This window comes from Falco peregrinus, chromosome 4 (genome assembly GCF_023634155.1).
Source record: "Falco peregrinus isolate bFalPer1 chromosome 4, bFalPer1.pri, whole genome shotgun sequence".
NCBI classification, from domain to species: domain Eukaryota; kingdom Metazoa; phylum Chordata; class Aves; order Falconiformes; family Falconidae; genus Falco; species Falco peregrinus.
Window position 1 is genome coordinate 56540073 of NC_073724.1, and position 22739 is coordinate 56562811.

The 22739-nt window shown below is 48.4% G+C and overlaps 1 protein-coding gene across 1 annotated transcript in view; it reads left to right on the forward strand.

The window, feature by feature from the left end:
• The window catches only part of SH3RF3 (SH3 domain containing ring finger 3), a 259308-nt gene extending 246905 nt beyond the window's left edge, over positions 1–12403 (forward strand). Inside the window, exon 10 of the mRNA XM_055802734.1 lies at positions 8978–12403. Within this exon, the coding sequence (XP_055658709.1) occupies positions 8978–9146 (169 nt within the window). The 3' untranslated portion in view covers positions 9147–12403. The remainder of the gene's footprint in view (positions 1–8977) is intronic.
• Positions 12404–22739: the final 10336 nt, after the last annotated feature.

Consider the following 22739-nt stretch of genomic DNA (forward strand, 5'->3'; position numbering starts at 1 on the left):
TACATTAAACACTTGTCTCCTAGAAATTCATCCCACATCCATCTGTGCTCATTAAATCATCAAATTGCTCAGAAGAACCAAATTATATTTTTTTTAAAACAAATTATGGTTTTCAAACCACTTGTTCTTTTCACATCTGGCAATGGAGGAACTCGCCTTCAACGTCACTCAGCTCCATATTTTGCTTGTTTGCATTTTGGTGCATTTCATCTGCACAGTAGGAGCAATTCTCTGAGAAAGAAAAGGGAGGAGAGGGGAAAAAAAGGTTAGATAAACAGATTCAGATGCTGGATGAAATTTTAAAAAGCTGCAAAGCATTTCAGTGCACTTAGCTGTACTTGGCTTTCTGTCTCCCAACGCCCATCTGTGCGCATAGAGACAGAGCACTGAAAGGTTGGAAGAAGTAGCACATTCCTTAATATTTACGGCATTCAAAAGGAGGCTCATGCAGACAGCAGAGCACTGCTACTTCTCCTACAGAGGCTGGCTTGCAGCTCTAGCACTCGCCCCATCCAGGCTACTGATCAAACCTACTGGTCATGCCACTAGCCATATCAGTGGTACATAAAAAGGCTCTGATTGCTCATGGCTCAATGCTCACAATTTAAGGGAAGAATTGCCTATTCTGCTGCCTGGCAGCACGTCCCTTCGTGGGAGTTGCAGCCAGTCAGACAGGAAGGTGAAGTGAGTTTCGCCCTCTCAGAGATGCTGCTAATGTTTATACTCTCATTTAATTTTTGTGCATGGGGAGAACGAAGAAAACAATTATTCTATCTTATCCTACTTGATATTCCACAACTGGTTATGGATGGCTGGATTAGAAAGGAAATTGCTCCTAGCTCTCCCATCATTTAACCTTGATATTTAACTGGTTTTCTGGGATAGTTAGTGCCCGTCTCTGCCTTCTGGGTGTAGTTTCCCACTGTCGGTTTATAAAACCACCTTCCTGCATCTGCTCTCTGCCATAAAGCATCCAACAGTCCGAGCGGCAGAGCGGAGAAATTTCCCAGGTGGTGTCCTTGGTGTCCTTGCCACTTCGTGTTGCAGTGATTGACTGTGAAGTGAATACCCCATCAGGCTGCGAGCGCCCCACATGCTCTTTTCCACCTACTGCTCCATCCAGTTGCTGCTGGTGCAAGTCACAGGACCAGCACAGGGATGCGCTGTGATGAGGCAAGCCCTGGGCCAGAGACTCGCCCACACCCACCAACACTGTTGGTTCACGTGGAAGGGGCGGGGGGGGGATGCTGTCTGCCTAGCAGCACCAAAGCAAAATACTTTCCTTACCACCCACTTGAAGAAAATATGACTGTACATTACGCAAAACAGGAGAGTTGAGTGTGCATGTGTGTGTGCATGAGTCATGTTCCCCTTGCTGCCTGGCACTGTTCCCAGGTGCAAACCTGAGTAAAACAAGTCACGCGTTGTTGACTCTTATAGTAACTGGCACTAATTCTGCCATGTTATATTCTGATAAAACAGTCGCATCCAGACTTAACTGTCACGACTGGCGTATCTGTGCTGTGTTTCTATGGTTTTCATGGAGCCTTCAAGCAAGTTGTAACCACAACAGTGCAGCTGAATAAGATGGGAGCAGTGAGTTTGACCTTTAAAATAGATGCCTTCATGTTTCCATGTATCCTTTCTACAAATCACTGCCACATTAGAAATTGAGCTCCCAATTCAAGGAAGCATTCAAGCATGTGCTTAACGCCCATTGACTTCAATTTTGTTGTGCACGTATATCTCCTTTGCCAAAAGGGAAAGCAAAGGAAGGGTTTTTTTCTTTCCTGGAAAGTGATACTAGAGGACTGACCCCCGGAGTAAGTTCTGACTGAACAGTGACGTGTATGCACGAGGTTAAGTGCTTCTCTGACGTGGGATACCTGCCTAAGGACTGAGAAACTAGAATAAACCACCTCAGAAAGTGAATCCTGCAATATTTCCAGCAGAAGGGTAAAAGACCCAGCTGAGATTTGTTCTTCTGAGGCTGCTGATTCAGACACCATAATATGGTGAAGCAGGTTCCATCTTGTAGTGTGGAGAGGCACTTTGCAGGTCTCTGCAATCTGCCAGTAAAAGGATGGAGAAACAGAGCTCCACCGATAAGCAAGAGCAGTCGTTAACTGGGCTAGATGCTTCATTGTCACCAGTTATCTATCCTCATACAAAACTAACTGTGTATCCCTAACACACAAGGGACCAGTTGGAGCCACAGGACTGGACCCCTGCAACCTGTCCTTAGTGCATCATACTTTAACAAACAGAAGCTTTCATTAATCATCCGAATTCAAGCACTCTAAATGGGACCAGATTGGAGGTTAGCCCTTCAAACCTGATTTGCGTCCTTGTAGATCTGTTTTCTTAAGTTTCTTCAGCTCTGTCAGTGTCCTGGATGCATGCATTTTGCTCAGTGAGCAGATACTTGGTATTTGGTTTTTTCCTCAGTGTCCAGGCCGGAACCCAATACTTAATTACTGATCAGTTCTGATCAATATTATTCAATGCCTGTCTGTGCATGCTGACAGAGAGCCTGCATGTGAGTAATTTAGACCAGACAGCTGACTCCTACGCCACTACGGTGCGTGAGATGATTCTCACGCTGTGAAAAGTGCAGCACAAGGCTTTGCAGCTGGAGGAGTCAGAAAAACCACTTTCCCCACGCCTGCGCTACTCAGTGAGTTTTACTGTGGTCACTTGCTAGAGATCTTCGAACCTCTGGAAAAGATGGGGTGGCTTTGGCAGCCACATGTTTCTTCCACATCAGAACCTTGACTCATGTCCGAAGCAGGACATCTCGTGTGTTACATGTGGCAGGCATCCTGTGGGATTAATAGATTAATCATATAATGAAAGATTATATTGCATGGAAGCAAAAGTGAAGTCATGGGCAATTTTAGTTGCCTGTTTCTTCATCTCAGATGCATGGGTGTGAAACATTCCTGTTCTGTTAAGGTAATAGATGTCTTTATGCATCTACATACATGACATTTTTAATCATTTTGCTTTTTTACAGGAAACAAAACCAGAACTTCCATCATGTAATATCTAATTGTAGTTAGGAGTCTTAGCTGCACCTTCCAGGTCAGCAGCAGTAGTAAATGGAGAGCTGGGTGGGAGAGGTGTTTCTTTTGTCTGTGAGGACAAGTGCTATGAAGACAGGGGACAGCTGGGATTCCTAGGTCTTTACTAACAGCAGAGACAGTGTTGATGGACCCATTCCCAGCTCTTGGTGAGATAACTGCTGCCAGGATCCCTGTCCCACCCTCAGCCCTAGTGCCAGCCTCTACCCATGCACTCTCCTGCCCCACAGGACATGTCCCAGCCCTAGGCTCCCTCCTGCCAAGGCTCTCCCAGACTCATCTCAGCCCAGCTGCCCTCCTCAGCAGCCATATCCACACCTTCTGTCAGGGCTTCCGGTTCTCATCATGGCCCCATTTCTCCCCTGACTCCTGGTTTTTCTCCCACCAGCCTCCCACGTCCTCCATCCCCTCCCTTACCTTACCCTGTTCTCCAACTCCTTGAAGTTTCCCTGCCCAGGCAAACCCCATCCCCCATTCTTGCCAATACTACTCACAGCCCCTCCTCATGTACTTCTCTTGGGCGCTGAGGACCCTCCCCAGGCACTACCCATCCCAGACAGTCCCCTCCAGGGCTGAAGTGAGCAACCCAAGGGTACCACAGCAGCCAGCAGTGGGGAAGTACATTGTCAGGTCTGTGCCCTGAGAAAAACATGAGAGGAGCCCATTGCTGGGAAAGGAAGAGAAATGCAGCCTCTGAGGTCCCACAGAGCTAGGACATCTTGGAGCATGAATTAGCAGAGACTTTACATTCTGTTCTCATACAAGCCTCTACTAAGCATGTACCATTTTGAGGTGGTTTGAATGATTTTAACCTGGCTAGGACAGGTAATTTTCTGAAGGAACACCATCCTTGACAGACCAATGGTGCCACAGGACAGGTCTTTGCTCCCATGTATGGGGACCTGAGGGCTGTTTGTGGAAGCCCTCACCTGGGTCCTACTGGTGCAAAACTCCTTGCTTTATTCCTGGAGGTGATGAGACCATTTGGGCTGAATGTGGGACCCTCAGCCTGACACAGCCAACTGCTGTGGAGAGTTTGGGCCAAAATGGTTAAATTAGCAGAATTACAACTATCCCAGAGTATGATTTACAACAAAAAATAGCAACCATTGTTAATAATAGGCAGAGGTGGTTGTCACGCTTGCCATCATTATTGTTGCCCAGCTAATTAGCATTTTGAAAAGTTGGTAATTTAGAGATGTAATGTGACACAGACAAAACTGAGAAGTCTCTGGGATCAGTCTGAAATGTCAGGAAGCAGTTTGGTGTAAGAAAGCCTACAGCTTTATAGTCGCTTCTCAAAGAGGGGACAAAAGGTGAAATGAAAAGGGGAGATATAAATAGAAGTATACAGGACTGCCTTTTTGGGAGTGAGGGAGAATGTCTGGGAGAAGAAATCTTTTCTGCCAAAAAAATGTGTCTCAGTTATGTATTTGCAGTTCTCTTCCAGAGGATAAACTAGGCCAAGATGCCACCTGGAGGCGCGGAGGGGTGGCACAGCAGCGTCCAGGAGGGGTGGCACAGCAGCGTCCAGGAAGGGTGGCACAGCAGCATCCAGGAGGGGTGGCACAGCGGTGTCCAGGAGGGGTGGCACAGCAGCATCCAGGAGGGGTGGCACAGCAGCATCCAGGAGGGGTGGCACAGCAGTGTCCAGGAGGGGTGGCACAGCAGCATCCAGGAGGGGTGGCACAGCAGCGTCCAGGAGGGGTGGCACAGCAGCGTCCAGGAAGGGTGGCACAGCAGCGTCCAGGAGGGGTGGCACAGCAGCATCCAGGAGGGGTGGCACAGCAGCGTCCAGGAGGGGTGGCACAGCAGCGTCCAGGAAGGGTGGCACAGCAGCGTCCAGGAGGGGTGGCACAGCAGCATCCAGGAGGGGTGGCACAGCAGCATCCAGGAGGGGTGGCACAGCAGTGTCCAGGAGGGGTGGCACAGCAGCATCCAGGAGGGGTGGCACAGCAGCGTCCAGGAGGGGTGGCACAGCAGCGTCCAGGAGGGGTGGCACAGCAGCGTCCAGGAGGGGTGGCACAGCAGCATCCAGGAGGGGTGGCACAGCAGCATCCAGGAGGGGTGGCACAGCAGCGTCCAGGAGGGGTGGCACAGCAGCGTCCAGGAAGGGTGGCACAGCAGCGTCCAGGAGGGGTGGCACAGCAGCATCCAGGAGGGGTGGCACAGCAGCATCCAGGAGGGGTGGCACAGCAGCGTCCAGGAGGGGTGGCACAGCAGCGTCCAGGAGGGGTGGCACAGCAGCGTCCAGGAGGGGTGGCACAGCAGCATCCAGGAGGGGTGGCACAGCAGCATCCAGGAGGGGTGGCACAGCAGCGTCCAGGAAGGGTGGCACAGCAGCGTCCAGGAGGGGTGGCACAGCAGCATCCAGGAGGGGTGGCACAGCAGCATCCAGGAGGGGTGGCACAGCAGCAACCTGCGGTGCAGGCAGCCCGGTGCCAGCAGCCGTGCCCTGCTGCTGCCCGCTGCAGCCTCGCCGGGCTGCCTCCCCCAGGCCCCGCTGCAAAAGCTCTCAAGGGAAAAAGCGTAGCATCTTTTTCCATCTCTCACGCAGAGGATTTCTTAACCGATTTGCAAGGTCTTTCATATCTTAAGATTTCGACACTCTATCAAAACCACTTTGGTGCTATTTGATGAGGTACTGTAGTTAATTAAATTTAAACCATAACATTTGAGGTTCCGTAAATGGGAAAAAGTACTTCATTTGATAATGCTGTGACTGAGATTTATTTTTCTGAATCTCTGAGAAGAACCCCTTTTTATGACAGTGGGCAAATTCCTGCTGAGTGTGCTCACCTCCCTCCTCATGTGAACCATTCGGGGACTAGCATCTCATCACTCCTAGGAGTCTGGCTTTAAAAGGGTAGCTCTGTGCTTAAGATATGGCATGAAGTGTTAGCAGTCCTAGCTGGGTCTTCATGCCAACCCTGCCCAAGACACCACCTTTTTCTGTGTTTCTGTTTCCCGATCTGCCAAAAGGGACCATGAGTACCTCCACACCACTCAACTGATGATGAGGTCCAACCTTCTTCTTAAAGCCTCTTGAAATCCTGGTACAGAGCTCTGATGCACTGTGATTGTGCATAGAGCTGTGAGATCTGAAACTTGGCATCATCTTAGCTAAAATTGTTCCACTCTGATAATTTAATTAATCAGTACTGCAGCAGAGTGTTTGAAATAATGTGTGCATTCATTTGCATAATGGCTGTAATTGGGAAAGGTTCATAATATAAGTGTAGCAGTTCCACAGATGATAGCGTGATAGACTATTTTCCTGCGGGCAGCCAGCAGCACAGGTTTCAACCTCTGTTATTTGCTTTTCCACAAAGGAAGGAAGTGACAACTAGGTTTATTAATATGATTAAGAGACAACAAGGGATAGAGATGACCAGCAGATTTTTGATGGCAGTTAAGCATATATATTTTCTACACAACTGTGTTGCTATGTCAAGATAAAAAGGCCATAGAGAGGTTTTAGAGCAGAATCTCCACTCCAAATGGAGTTCAATGCTTTTCCAAATAACAGGATGTTTGGCTGTGGAGATGTCCATACACAGAGCCAAACCTGGTACTTTTACTGTCATGTCAAAGTCGAGGCCCTAGTTTCAGAACTGCAGTCACTAGATATGTGAGCAAAATCTGCAAAGAAAATTAGTGACTGGCACTGGACAGCCCCTTGCTTTGGTACAATCTCACTGGGAATGGCCTCAGGGAGTGGTCCTGAGCCTCCAGGGCATGTTGAAGTTAGTCCTCAGGGACAGGATATTATTTTAAATAAATACTTGCCTTGTAAGAAACATGACGGAGACATCAGTGGCCATGCAGTGGTTGTAGAAATATTAATCCTCAGGAGGTGGGCCCTAGGTAATCAATTGGCATCTTCTAACTATCTTACTATATTAATTACTTTGCAATTAGCAAGATAGTTATTGACTGTTAACCGAAAGCCAAATAAGTACAAGAAAAGAATACAGTGCAGCAGAAATATATTCCCTGCTCTGCACACAAGTGTGTTGATATGAAAGGGCCCGGTCTGCACTCAGCAGGATGCCTGCTGATAAGCCTGAGTGCAGCATAGCCGTATCAGGATCAGACCTGTCATTACTTCATTGAAATGAAATGACACTTGAAAACTAAGTTCTAAGAGAACCTCTGAATGATTCAGGACAAAGGATACCTCTTGGTTTGGAGAGTGCTTTGAAAGTCATTTGATATCTCTCCATTTTAGCTTCCTTCCAGGTTTAAGGGACCCAAAGCACATTCTCAAGAAATACAATAAAAATGCAAATTGCTTTAGCTAACCTCTGCTGATATTACAGACAGTTGGTGAGAGCACTGCAAACCCCATTTTTCATCATCAGTGGACAAGGGAAGAGCTGTGGATGTCATCTATCTGGACTGTAAGGTCTTTGACGCAGTCCCCTACAACATCCTTCCTCTAAATTGGAGAGATATGGATTCAATGGATAGACTGTTTGGTGGATGAGGAATTGGTTGGATGGTTGCATCTGGAGAGTAGTGGTCAACAGTTCAATGTCGGGATGATTAGTGACAAGTGGTGACCCTCAGGGGTCTGTATTGGGATGGTTCTGTTTAATATCTTCATCAATAACACAGACAGTGGGATGGAGTGCACCCTCAGCAAGTTTACAGATGACATAGAGCTGAGTGGTATGGTTGACATGCCTGAGGGCCCTGTTGCCATCCAGAGGGACCTGCACAAGCCTGAGAAGTAGGCCCGTGTGACTTCATGAGGTTCAACAAGGCCAAGTGCAAGGTCCTGATCCTGTGTTGGGGCAGCCCCCAGTATCCATACAGGCTGGGGGATGAAGGGATTGAGAGCTGCCCTGCCAAGAAGGACTTGCAGGTACTGGTGGATGAAAAGCTGGACATGAGCCAGCAATGTGTGCTCGCAGCCCAGAAATCCAACCCTATCCTGGGCTGCATCAAAAGCAGCGCGGCCAGCAGGTCGAGGGAGGTGGTTCTCCCCTGCTATTGCACTCTGGTGAGACCCCACCTGCAGTGCTGCATCCATTTGTGGGGTGCTCAGCACAGGGAAGACATGGACCTGTTGGGGCGGGTTCAGAGGAGGGCCGCAAAAATGGTCAGAGGGATGAAACACCTCTCCTGTGAGGACGGACTGAGACACTTGTGGTTGTTCAGCCTGGAGAAGAGAAGGCTCCAGGGACACCTTATCTGCAGCCTTTCAGTACTTGAAAGGGGCTTATGAGAAAGATGGGAAAAGACTTTTTAGTAGGGCCTGGTAGATTTAGACCAGACATAAGGAAGAAATTTTTTTAAGACGAGGGTGGTGAAATATGGAACAGGTTGCCCAGAGAGGTGGTAGATGCCCCATCCCTGGAAACATTCAAGATCAGGTTGGACAGGGCTCTGAGCCACCAGATTTTTTTGAAGATGTCCCTGCTTATTGCAGGGGGGTTGGACCAAATGACCTTTAAAGATCCCTTCCAACCCAAACCATTCTATGGTTCTATGATTTTTGGATGGAGCAGATGCAGTGCTGGATGAGGCAGATGCAGTGCTGGGCAAAAGCAGCCAAGTTCTTGGCACAGGCTTGGCACATGACCAGGAGCAGGGACCATCATGAGCAGTCCAGCCGTCTGACAACACCTTCCTGCTTTCATGGTCTGGCTCCGGTGCACATCCTGGCCAAGCCTCCAGCCAAGCTCACCAGAAATCTCCCCGTCATACTGTTATAGTAGAAAATCCAGCTGCATCAGATACAACTTATATGTGAAAATATAACTTGCCAATATTTTCAAAAGTATTTTCCTCCAGCATTTCTGGTTCTGGTTCTGGTGCCTGGCTGCACTCATCAAGCGCAGGCTCAACCACTGCCTGACCAGGTCTTTGCTTTTTTGTCTCCAAAGGTACCGTGTTGTGGTCCCATACCCGCCGCAGAGCGAGGCAGAGATTGAACTGAAAGAAGGTGACATTGTGTTTGTGCACAAGAAACGGGAGGATGGCTGGTACAAAGGGACGTTGCAGAGGAATGGCAGGACGGGCCTCTTCCCCGGGAGCTTTGTCGAGAGCTTCTGAGGACAGCTCGCTGCTTTCTCAGCTGGAGGAGCTTTCAGGGGAAAACACATAGCACAAGAAGAGACGGCAAAGAGAAACTGGACTGATAACCACTGCCATTTTTATTTCCAAAGACTCCCCCCAGGCCCTTCAGTCTACAGCTCTGGAGACGCAGTGCCCCACTGTGCTCCTGAGACCGCGTGCAGTGCATACAGTGGTATGTTGAAGTAGTGCCTTCCACCTGGAATCACAGACTGAAAGGATGCCCATCTGGACTGTACGTAACCTAAACTCTGGCTGTTAACCCTTTGTGTAAATTATAGAGAAGATATCTTTAAAAAAAAAATTAAGAGAAAAGTTGTTATATTGCTGTAACTTATTTGTCAGAGCTGCAGTGTTCTTATTACTGGCCTATGCAAGATGGATTTGGGAGTTCAAGGAGGTGTGCTAGGAAGCTCTTAAACTGGGATTTTGTTTTTCCTGAGGGAAAAAGAGGGAGGGGTGGGTGGTGAAAACCCCAGCTAAAGATTGGTGCATCGTCGTGCAAGAGAGAATGAGGAGTCCAAAATGTTAACGTTATGCTTTCTATATACCTCAAAGATATGCTGCGCAAGTTTGTCGGTGAGTGTGTTAGTGCTCAGAGTCCCATACCATCCGGTGTCCTGGCGCTGCCGCCGGGGAGGTCCTGGAAGAAGTACAGCTCCACCATTAAACTGTGGTTATTTGAGCAGAATCCCTTTTGCCTGTCTTCTGCCCTTACTATATGCAGCATGGAGTTTTGTCCTTCAGTATCACTTTCCATTGCTTTTTTGTATGACTTACCTTTTTACTGTAAGAATTGCTCTACTTTATATATATTCCTACTAGATCAGACATTTCCTCTTTTTCACACATCTGGTGCTATTTTTTTTAATTGTTAAAGATTTGGTTTGGTTAGACGGAGAGGCTGCAACAAGATTTGCATTCAACGTGTGAAATTAGAAACGTACCTGAAGATCAAGATCAGACTGCTTGTTTGTGCCTCGTAGAGGAAAAGAGAAAAAGGCGTTTGGTCACCCATAAATATACGTGGGGGGGTGTGCCTGTGCAACACGCACACGCTTGCTCTCTCCTACGTATTTAGAGTGGCTGAAGACCCACACTGAAGCACAGCGTTCTGTCTGGAGAGTGATAATTACTCCAGAATTGAAACTAATTCCCAGAGGAGTTGTTTTAATTGACTTTTTCATGGCAATAAGAAGAACACTGCAGGTTCTAGCACGCGCAGGGACCATGGAGTTTTCCTCTGTCGTTGCATGACAGAGACGAGAGCTGATCTGCGACGGCTGTAATTAGCGTTGTCAAAATGTGATTTCTTACTGTAGAAATGTACAGTTCTGGAGACTGTTCAATTTCTTAATGTGGTCAAGCTACAATTCAAACCGTATCAGGCAATATAAGCTTCCATCTACCAGGGACTTAAAGGTGCAATAAATGTAAAGTGAGTTTAGCCAGTTGTTCCTATGAAGCAGAATGAGAAAAAAATCCATAATGCGATTGTGAGAGTATTTAAAAAGACATCAGCTCTTGAGAAATGAAATGTGATGAAAGGCTTTTCATAGCTGTATCCATACCTTGCCTTTGCCAGCGGCTGGCTGTTTGCCAAAGCCCACATGTGGTGGTCATTTAAAAGCGTGTCAGAGGCACTGTAACCTGGAGATGATCTTATTAAAAGGAAGAGGCCCAGTGGGTGAACATCATTACTGCGTTTCCAGTATTTCATATGCGAAGGTGTAAGTTTTGTTTTCATTCATGCAGTGTATACTAGTACATATCAAAACCCATGTAAGTGAGCGTTCCTATTTGAGTTCAGCTCCGTGACTTTGTTCTCTGTAAAATAAGTTTCTTCTTGCTGTCACACGTAACAAACCAATTCCAGAAACACAGTCCATAGCCAAGTATAGCACCTTCAAACAGGGAGGCATCATTTTCAGGGTGTTTCTTTTTATACTTAACATTGCTGCATTTGTTCATATTCCTGACTCAGCCACTAAAAGTTTAGTTACTGTTGAGAGGAAATTGCTTTTTCATAACCAGTAAGAGACTGAAGAAACATCTTCTGGAAAATCTTGCTTGAGACTGGAGCCATATCTGTTCCACTTATTTGGTCCAGATCAGAATTGGTATCACTGCACCTCAAACAGTGAACTGCACGGTTAGCGAGTCAGCAACACCAAAATGCATGTTATCAATTACAATAAAAATTCTGGGTTAGATTCGTCAGAGATGAGGAGATTTTTTATGACAATTTACAGTGGTTAAAGCTCTCTTAAAATTCTGTTCCGTGGATGTATTTACTACACTCAGAAAGACGAAACAGGATGACAGCTTGCTTGCTGCCTATTGTGTTTAGCCAGATCTAAAATGGTTCCAGATTTCCACCTTTTCATGCTTAACTCTAACAGGACAAAAGTTGGTGTGTGAGAAGATCAAGGAAAACACGCAGATGTCATGTCATGGAATCAGTGCTTTAAAATGTATTTTGCAGGGAGGATGGTGTGTTTTGTAATGGATGACAGCCCTTACAGTCATACCTCCTGCAAAGAAAAATATTGGGGATGGGCGCTATCTGTTTTGATAACAGCTGTTTCTGGACCCTGTTTATTGCTTATCATCACAGTTTGGGTTACTGAGTAATCTTCTTGGACAAATCACTTCCATGGCAGGAGCACAAGAGCAAAACTTAATACAGCTCAGTGATACAAAAACGTGACCCAGTGCCGTTCAGAAAGTGCTGGACTGAGAGAGGTTCGACTCGTGCTGTGGTCTAATTTTTACCTGTCATAGCAGGGAAAGGGGGAGGAGGGAGCATCTGCATCTCCTAAAACAGGATGGGGAAAAGAAAAGACTCCTTCTGGTGGCCTCAGTTTGTAAAATGCCAGGTTTGCTCTTCTAGAAATGGGTTCAAGTAATTGAACAATTCCTTTGAACTTTGCACAGCTCAGAAAATGTTTTTGTTATACATGAATGTTAACGTGATTTAGGAAATGTTGGCAGATATGAGTACAAATGAACTACAATGACTGTGTTTCTGATTCTTTAAATAAAATAAACATTAAGGTAACTTGACTGAGGTTTCTCTGTTAGGTGGCAGTGTGAGCAAGCAATGTAAGTGCCTCTGAGGTTCACAAAGGAAACAGGGAAGACCCCTGTGAAAACCCTGCCTTTTTTGAGCAGACCGTACATCTCCTTTGCTTTCAGTAGTAATTCCCACATAAATAAAGACCAGTTAAAGGTAAGAGACATCTAAGCAGAAGTTGGAATTTCTTTCAGGATCTTCTTTTGGCAGATCTGGGATTCTTCAAAATCTTGAGAGGTTAACAATTTACCTGTGGAGAAAAGGTGTGTCAGTCTAGAGAAATAGAGCGGGGACAGCCCAGAAAAGGGACTGAGGTGGCAAGGGCAAGGCTGTGGCAGAGGGGCTGGGAAGGGATGCAGCAGCAGAAGCATTTTCAAGGAAAACAGCAGCCTCTAATCCTGCTAGTGCACTTTGAGGCTGCTCTAAGGTCACCTGGTGGGTTGAGCAGGGTTGTGGGCAGAGGAAGACCCCCTTCCTCCTGCCCCAGGTGGGCTTGGGCGTGGTGCTGGCAGGGTCCCGCGTCCTCCAGGCTACATACACCCAAAGAACTGGGAAAGAGGTAAGAAGCTCTTTGTACCCTGGGCATCCGAATGCTCCCCTAACCCAGATGAGGAGTGTGAGCCCATTTTTGCATGTCTCCTGAGCTTCCCATTCAGCAGCATGGTGCAGAGCACCTGGAGGAGGAGCACACACTGGGTCTGGATTTGTTTGCCTTGATTCAGCTGGGAGATGCCTTTGAGGAAGGGGCAACCACAGATGGTTATTCATTGTCCCAGTCCGGAGCACACAGGGCAGGGAGGAGCCCTGCACAGCTAGCTCACCAGGGCATCTTTATCATGGGCTTGCTCAAGACAGCCACTCCCCAGCAAGGTGACACAAGTGTCTGCCTTATCTGGATCCTGAGTCAACATTCTGAAATATGGGAACCACAAGAATTTGAATGTGGGCAGGTGTTGCAGCATTCTCCAAACTATCAAGCTGCAACAAGATGCATCTCATACCAACACACTCTTCATGCCGGTCCCTCTGCTCCCTTCTCCTCATCTCACCTCATCCAGGGCCCACTCTTTCTTCTCTTGCTTCTTCCCCAGCTGCCCTCCCTTCCCTGGCTCCCAACCCCTTAACAGAACCAGCCACAGCTGCACCTTATCTACATCGGCCAACCCGCCGCCCCTGACGCCAGCCCACAGCTGTATATTATCAATGATAATTAACCCAGCTTCGTTCCTCTACAGGCAGGTGACATCTCTACCTCTGCTCAGCCTCGGTGGCTGCCCTGCCTGATGAGAAGCATGGTGCAAAATGCCGCATGGAGGAGCCTGCCAGCCGTTTCTAAGCTCATCTCGAATGCTGGTCCTCTCCACACTTTGGGAGCCCTGCTCCTCTGGCACCTCTCTGGGACACGCTGCCAGCACATGCCACATACCTCACCCAGCCTTCACACCACACACCACCCTTTGCTCCTGCTCCAGCACCTGGTGGGAATTCCAGTCATGTTTCAGAAGACAAATAATAATTTTAAAATTGTTACACGGGTTGACTATTCCTGAACACTCAGGGAGAGCAGAACCACCTGGCCAACATCTGCAGGGCTTTCCTACAGCCAAAAGCTCTTCCTGACATCAGCAGCTCCTTATAACATGGTGAACCTGGCAGCTACACAGCTTGGCTAGTCAGTGCCAAACCAAATAAATGAGCTGTACTCGCAGGGAAGCCAAGAGGTGATACAGTCTGGAGAAGGCCCTGTCCTCGTGTCCCAGCCTTTCGTGTAGCAAAAATAACTTTCCAAACAGTCACAGATGTATTTCCAATCACTGGGGTGCGGGTGTCTCCCCTTCCTTCAGAAAAAATCTTGATCTAAAAATCTTCTCAGCCACTGAGCAGCACCACCTGTCCCACTGTGCCGTGGAGGGACCACAAGCCAGGCCACCAAGGGGCTTCCACCTGGGGGGTCCCCTTGCCCCCTACCCCTCCCAGCAACATGCTGCAGCAGACAGCCCATGTGACCTTGCTGTGTTTGTAGTTACAGCCCGGCCCCGCTTGGCTCTCATCTTTACTCCCACCCTACGGAGACCCCGGCAGCCCCAGGGAAAGGCAGCCAGCATCCCGCCGACTTGGCCAGGGAGTCACTGACAAATGGCTCTTTCACACCAGCTGAGGTGTGACACAGTGCTTTTGCAAAGGCAAAAGAAATGGTCTTGCGTGCAGGACTGTGAGCTTTGCAACCTCCTGTGAGCACACATATGTGTTTGTGTAGAAAAACCCACAAGCGAGGAGTGCTGCCGGGGAGCGGGGCTGCCCCAGTGGTACCTGGCCACCTCTCAGAGAGGGCATTGGAAAGGGGGGGCTGGCTTTTTAGTTAAGGGCGATGGTCCTCTGGGGGAAATGCCGTGCCTGGGGAAACCTCAGGCTTGGTCAGTGCCATCGGTGCTGCACCCCAGCAAAAGATGGGGATGAGAAATGGGGGAACTGCCTTTGGCTGTTGCCCATGGGCTCCTCGTGGGGAGCACAGCATTGATGGGGAGCACAGCTGTGTGATGGGGCAAAGGAAAAATGAAGCCATTAAGACAGGACGGAAGGGAAGAGCATCTTCAACTTACTGTCAGAGAAAACCGAGTTACATTCACATTTCCCGTCTACGCAAGAGCTTGGTAAAGCTCGTGTCAGTTGTGTCAGTGCATGCAACACTGCAGCAGGCCCCAGGAGTGGAGTTTTGGGGTGCACGTGGCAGCGGTGAAGAGCAGCCCCGTCACCAGGAGGGCATGCACTCTGCCATCCCACCTCGCCAAGCAGAAGCACAACAAGAGCTTGGGGGCCAGGGTCCCCAGGGAGGGCACGGGCCAGGGGACTATGGAGACAGAGCACTGCCTGGCAGCGCATCTCTACCTGCTGAGCGGACACAGGCCGTACCAGCTCTGAGAAGACCCACGGGGACCCCAGCTCTTACACTGAGTCAGGCTGGGAGTCAAAGCCTGACACATCTCCACCACCATCCCTGACCCACTTCTAGGGACCCTGACCCACATCACAGCTCTGCGAGGCACCTCGGGGCTGGCTCTCGTCTGTGATGCTGCACAGCCAAGGGGTCTGTGAGCTGCCCCCCACACCTCTCCTTTACAGCAGAAAGGCATTCACTTCCTCTTCCTCACGGGTATGTCGAATTTGCCCTCCAGCTGCCCACTGGAAAATCAGCCTAGCAGACAGAGGGGCAATTTGTTAAGGTTTTCCCCTTCCCCTCCCCAGATAATTGCCTGGGATCTGCATTAATGGAAACATAAATTGACTGCCATTCTGCTAAATGACAATCAGGTTTTGTTTGACAGAGCTGGGAAGTATCTTATCCTGAACATTGGCACCAAACAATCTAAATGCAAATTGCAAAATGTTTGGGGGTAAGGAGGCTGTTTATCTTCTGATGAGGTTATATGATAATGCAGAGGGGGGAGAGAATTGCCTTTCAGTTCCTAAAGGCTATCAAAACGTGTGATGGCTAAACTGTGGGGCCAGTGTTTACATATTATTTTAATGGACCAGACTCAGTTGTTCAGCTTGGGTTTTCTTTTAACAAATCACTCTTTTAAACAAGATGTAGCAGAGCAGCATTTCAGCCATATTTCAGCAATTCTCAGGCACCTGGGTTAGCGTGGAAAATGACAGAGCAGCCACCATTTTAATCCTGTTATGTCTATTGCTCCCAGCTTGTTCTCCTCTGATGAAACACATCGCAGTGCCTCAGAGAGGCAGAAAAACATTTGCTGCACCTCTGGCCTATTTCTCTTGTTGGATTAGCAGGTTTATACACAGCAGCATTGCCCAGATATCTCCAATGCTTTTACGCTGGGACACTCACAGGACAGCTGAAAAATGAAACGCAACCAACACCATCAGCTTCGCGGGAGACCACCGTGTGCTGGGGGGCTGCCTCTCCTGCTGGCTGCCCCACGTTGGATGTGCAGTGGCTTTTGTGCTGGTTGGTCGGTTGTGCAAAAAGTTAATGCAAAAGTCAAAGCCTTCAAACCTGCTCAGCACATCGGTCTTGCGCATTACTCCGCGCTGTGGTGCCAGGCTCCGGGTGAGGGGCGGTGGGTGCCGGGCACTGCGCCGTGCAGGCAGCACACCAGGGCTGGCGGCCACGGCAGTTGTCCATGCAGCCGTGAGATCTGCGCTGGTATCTGTACCATGTGGCATTTTCCACAGGGAAGCCAACAGTTTTCTTTGGCCTTCTCCTGGAGGGAATAGCTGTCTGCAGCAGCTCAGGGGGTACAACAACTCAAAGCTTTCAGCAGCTCTCAGAATTAGTCTCCCTGAAGTTTTTCCACTGAAAGTTCATAATCTAATCTTCTCAACGCTTGATTTAGGCTTCTGCATTTCAGCATAAATGAAGAAACAAGCTTGAGTTTACTCCAACAGTTTTGCTCATCCGGGAGGCAAAGGAAGGAGAGGATTAATGTGTCATTTTTATTTTCCTTTTTAAATACACCTCATGCAAAAGACTGTGCATGAATCTCTACAAGGCAGGAAAAAAGGAACAGATCTTTAAAAGTGACACGAGTTGTGTGTGCATAAGTTGTTGGGCCTTCAGACCATTTGGTGTAGAATGGCCAAATAACTCACACATCTACAATTAAAAGGACATTTGAAAGTAAGTGAATACACCAAGTGTGGCCACAGTAAACTGGACTTTTAGGAAGGTAAATCAATGAGCAGCAGCTGTAGCCCCATCTAGGAAGGCTCTGCCCTCTGTTCAGGGGCAGCTGGGATTTTGGTTTCCCCCACCAGCTCCGCTCCTGTGACTGAGACCTTTAGGGATCAGCCAGGGCATCCCTCGAAAGGGACTCATCATATTGTGGGAGAAGGATGAAGGACAGATTTCCAAATTTAGCCAATTAATAATTCACCTGTTTAAGTTACTGTTGTTAGAAAATAGAGCAGGTGATTTTCAAAAGGCTTTGGCGACATGGCTGCTGACCTGCAGCTGGTGTGAGCCAGAGAGCTGAGGACAGCCAGAGCTCATTGCTTCTGCCAGCAGTGAGCTGCACCTGTCGGTGCAGGTGGCTGCACATGACAGATCTTGCCTTCACTACTGTGATAAATATATGTGTATATATGTATAAACCACACACACATATATATGTGTTTACACTTATATTTATACATATCACCATCGCTACTTTCTTACCAGCCCCTAAAAAAGCCAAGCATTCTTGCTGAGCTCTTGCAGCGCTGCATGCCATTTTAATTGATGCTATGTAAGCTGGTCCAGGGCTACCTGTGCTTGTGATAGAGGGAATTGCCTTGCAAGAGTTTCAGGCCTCAGCTGTAAAGCAACACCAGGAACCTGAAGGAAGCCACCCTGAGGTCTGAGCTGCGGATGACTTCCTTGCCTGAAGGGCATGGCCTTCTGGCAGCTTCTCGATTTCCTCTGATGACATCCCAGCAGCTTGGAGAAGCAGCAATAGGATTCATTTAAGAAATGACCCAATGCCCAAACTTTTTGTTAATGTCAGAGAATTCTGGAACAGGCACTTTAGAAGAAAAATTAAGCAAAAAGTGAAGTTCTCCTTCCTTCAAATCTCCAGTTCTCATAGAAGAGCCCTTGATTATATAGGGCAGCATTCAGATTTAAAGGCACAAAAATGTATTCTTGAGCATTTCCCATGGCTTATTATGAAGAGCCATTGCAATATTGCACCTCCATCCAATTACCCGGAGCAGAGGACAGTAAAGTGCTCTGGAAACACAAACCCAATTAATGTTAGACTTTGCCCAAGACAATTTGTTAAAAGCACTGCTTCAGTTTGTCTAAATAAATATTCATTAGCTGAGAGAGAGAGAGCATGAGAGAGAGAGGGAGGGTAAGGGGTGGGGAGGCTCAGGTCACTTGTTGCTGCTCCAGCAGGTGTTGGGTTATTTATATGAATCAGAGAGAGATGGTGAGTGCCTGAGGCACCTTCCAGCCTTGCATCCCCCGTCCCGGGGGGCCAGCCACTGCACTGAGAGGGGGGCTAGCACTCAGGAGGTTGTCCCAAGGAGTTGGATAATCTCATCACTGCCTCAGTATCGGCTGGTGCCTGAAGTAATGCCACCTTAGACACTGCAGGGCAGCGGAGCAGCTGGGGGGGCAGCACCTCCTGCCCCCGCCGTGCTGGGCAGGCAGCGCCCGAGGTGCAGCGTGAGCAGGAAGGGCCACTTCAGCCCAGCTCCAGGAGTGCTCGGATGGGGCTCATCTATCAAGAACGTGGCCTTTTCTCACCCACCCCCTCGCCGTGCCTATCGCGGCAGCGGTGGGATGCGATGCAGTCCAGTGTTTGAGATCCCAGGGCAGTGCTGGCTCAGGTGCCTGCTGACATCCACAAGCCCAGACCCAGCTGGCGGGTAGGGCTCCAGTCTTGCTGGAGACTTACCGGTACTGAACCAGGAGATCCTTGGTGGGGGCTCAATCCAAAATCAGAACAGCTAGAAGTAGGTATCCAAGCTCCCCCTGGCCATGGGATGGGGTGGATGTGATGGCCACCTCTGGGGTGGCCGTAGCCTGAGGATGTCACCCCGTTTCCTCACCAACTACTTCGAGCTCACACAGATGCACAGTGTGGAAAAAGGCTTCTCTTTTCAGCAGTGGGCAAAGCAAATTGCACACTGGTGCAGCGTCCTGCCGATTTCAGTGCTGGTGAGGCTTGCAGCAGTGCAGGTTTGTCCTGCAGCCCTACTGCCTGTGCCCAGTGATGCTTGGCAGCGCATCCCCCCTGCTCAGCATGGTCCTGCCAAGACGCAAGGATGCAATCTCAGTGGGTGACCAGGGGACAAGGGAGATGCTGGCCCACCCTTGCTGGGCATGACCGCAGCTCAGAAGGGGACACCCACCCAGTACCTCATTAGTCATAACCACCCTTGCTAAATGGCTATAAAGTGATTTATTTTGTCATTAGTCTTATCTTGCTTTCTAAAGCTGACTTAGTTTCTAAACTATATTAGGTTTTGCACTTTCATTAATCTCCTTGGTTTGATAGACTGAATTAACCTTTTTAAGGACAGATGAATTTTCTTTCTTTAACTTTTTCATGGTCAAACGAATTCAGGGGAATTTATTTTTTTCCTCCCAAATTTTCCTTTACTAAAATAGTGGAAGCATACACATGCACATCCCTGTAATCCAGGCATCAGGGAATTTTTCTTTCTGAGCTCTCCACTAATTTTTGTATTGAAGCCTTCCTACCACATCCCAGATGTTAATAAAATTGGAAATGAGCTGCACTGAGAAAGCATGTGTGAGAGAGAGAGACAAAAGGAAACGATGAGGGACTGTCCCTCATATCAATAAAATCTGCAGCGTTTCTCCAGGCAGTCTGTGAAATATAGCGGGCACATAATCCACCCAGCAATAAAAGGCTGCCACATGACTCCCCGGCACCCAGGGAGCTATCATTTTCAATTAGGAAAAAAAGCCTCTGGCATGTGACAGCGATGGCAGAAGAACCAAACACAGTTAAGGCAAAATTTAGTTTCATTACGGCTCAACGCAGATTAGAGTTTTTCTTTGTTTTCACACCCCATTCCTCTGCCATCGTACGGGAGGGAACGTGGCAACGTGGGCTTTTCTAATGGCTCAAGCACAACCATAACTGAATTGAGGAGACCCTAAAATAATGTTTTTAAGAGGAGTGCAGCTCAAAAGACCCTTGTAGCAAATCTAAAACTACCATCCTCACTAAGCAGAGTGGTATAATTTAAAGAATCATCTCTTTTGCTGCGGTGCTGGATAGCAATGCCAGTAATCACCTGCGGATGTAAAACTGTCTGTTTTCTATTTGGATGGGTTTCGGGCTTGATTTTAGCTCTTTTAATCCATGACCTTTCCTTGGGCCAAACGGTGATAATCTGAATTTAAAAAAACAGCCTTGGTACCTCTCCTTTACCTCTACTGATGAAATCAGGTGCTCATACGATGCAGTGAAGGAAGGCACAGTGCCAGGCTTGCCTTTGACTTAATAAAATAACAGCAAATCCAATATATTACTCAGAACAAACCTCTTTAATGTCTCACTTAAATCTCCACTGTATCCTAATAAGTGTAACTCTGTTTTTACCTTGGGTTTTCAGAAGTTAATCTGCTTTTTTTTTCTTTTCTTTCTTTCTTTCTTATATTTTTAACCAAATACATTTTCCAACCTAGTTCTGGATAGGTCATTTTTTAAGAGTGCCACATTTATTCTTTTCTTCCTTCTTTTTTTTCTTTTTTCAAATGTTTATAAAGTTTTTTCAACTTGGAGAGATAACCTCACATCAGCCCCTGCACTGCTATGCCCAGCCCCAGCACCACCCTGATGATGCTGAGACCACCACATGCTTTTGCCTCTCCATGGATTTGCTCCAGGCTGGGCAGGAGCTGGGACACACAGAGGGAAGTGGGTCAGCCACAGGGCTGGCAGGGGCTGCTCCAGCAACCAGGGGATGCTCAGTGAGAGCACAACTCCAGTCCAAGGGCAACAGGGCTGTCACAGCTGAGGCACTGGCTACCACAGGACCACAGGGCCACCTGGCAAAGCTGAACAGGAGGAACAAAAAAGGCAATGGTTGCAGAAGCAGGACACCCCAAGAGATGAAGAATAATCAAAGGCGCATTTAGTGATGCAGACCTTTGGTGGGGTTGTGAGTCTGGCTGGGGGAGGGGTGTCATCTGCATTGTCCTGCCACTGATACTTTGCCTTCTGCAGCCTGCAACAAGGGCAAACATCACCTGCATCCACAGCTTTTATCCCTCCTCAGCTGCGCAACCAGCAAACCAAACCAGTGCTGTGGTGGGTCTCCAAGAGCATTTCTGCTTTCTCCCTCACTGAAGCATCTTGGGGCTGGGGTCCTTCACAGATAGAGACCCAGCAGCCTGCAAAGCCACCCCTGAGCCACCAAGACTTGGGGGTTATTTCATCTCCTTTTGCTGTGGCTGCTCATGGCCAGGCTGCTCTTCACCAGCAGTATCAACTCCTTCCTTAAACCTCTTGAGACAGCCACAGCCAGTGACAGAAAGGCTGCTGCAGAGCTGTGAGGTGGGGGGAAGAGGAAGGAAAAGAGAAACAAACTGCAGAGCAGAGCAAGAATCCCAGGCAGGCAGGGCAAGTGGAAATGGGTGGCCCCAGCAGTAAATGGTGGGACTCTCCTATACCTCCCTCAGGACAGTCATCAATATGTTTGCCTGACCACACTGGCAGCCAAATCCCCCAGCACTAACACCCAGGGGAGTGGAGGCATAATGTAGATGTTCACTGCTCAGCTCTTCTCCCTCCTGGGAGAGCTCCCAGTCAACCCCAGCCCTCTTCTGTCCTCCATCCCTTGTGGCCCCTGAAGCTAAATATCTGCTCTCCGTCCCTCTAACGGGCCTGTGAAGCCATACAGACACAAAGTGGGCAAGCACGTCCAGCAGCAGCAAGCACAAAAGGGCTCCTGGCTGCTAATATATTTAACCCAGCCCTTGTGAAAATATAAGCGTAGGATAACATTAAATGAATGCTCTTCCAGCTCTAATCTGTCATTTGGAGAATTATCGTACTTTACGTGTCCAGCAAGACGTGCTTTACCTCTGAAGTGAAGAGCCTCAGCACAGATGTGTATGCACAGACTCAGCCGTGTAATTGCCAGCAGCCCTGGCTTTATCACCTGCTCGATTTTTGTACAAGTCTAAAGTGAGTCCTAGTCCTGAAACAGTAATTACCATGCCTGTCCTGTGTCTTACAAAATGACAAAATTTGAGTCTTTGATAGATGCTCATATTAGGCCCAGAAGGTTATTTTCCAGCACTCCAGGCCACAGGAAAATACTATCCTTGTTTCAGAGCTGAACGTAGACAGTCAGAGATCCCAGGGCCCATGGAGATGCTAGGAAAGAGCAGGGAAGCAAGTTCAAATCCCAAGTTCAGGATCACCGGGTCTCCCCTCTCTCCTGCCACTTTCACATTTTAAACACAGGAGCTTCCTGAGAAGTGTCCCAGATCAGGTTGCTGCCATGCCACTAAATAAATACGCTGTCATGCTGCCAGAGTGTAACCTCTGCACACCAGGGAAAGGCTGAAAGCTCTCTCCCATACCAACAGCTCCAGTAGAGTTGTCTTCCCATCCCATCAGGCTTTCAGACTTGGTCAGGAGGGGTTGGAGATCCCCACACTCCTCACGGGTCCATCAGGGCTAATCCGGCTTTTAACACCAGTGACAGGCTGATGGCCCAGCCAGAATGGCCACCCACTCAGCCAGAATGGCCACCCACCCAGCCAGAATGGCCACCCACCCAGCTGCTCGCAGCCGAGTGGGCTGCACCATGCTCATCGGCAGGAGCCCAAGGCTGTGAGGCAAGGCACCCCACCAACTTGTCACTGCTTCATTTCTTCAGGGCATACAGCAGAAATGGAGTCTAGCCCGCAGCGCATGTCCTGGCAGATATCTGAGTCGATGTCAAGCTGGTGGCTTCTTATTAGTCTTTATAGAAAACAGCATATGCTGCATTTGGAGCCA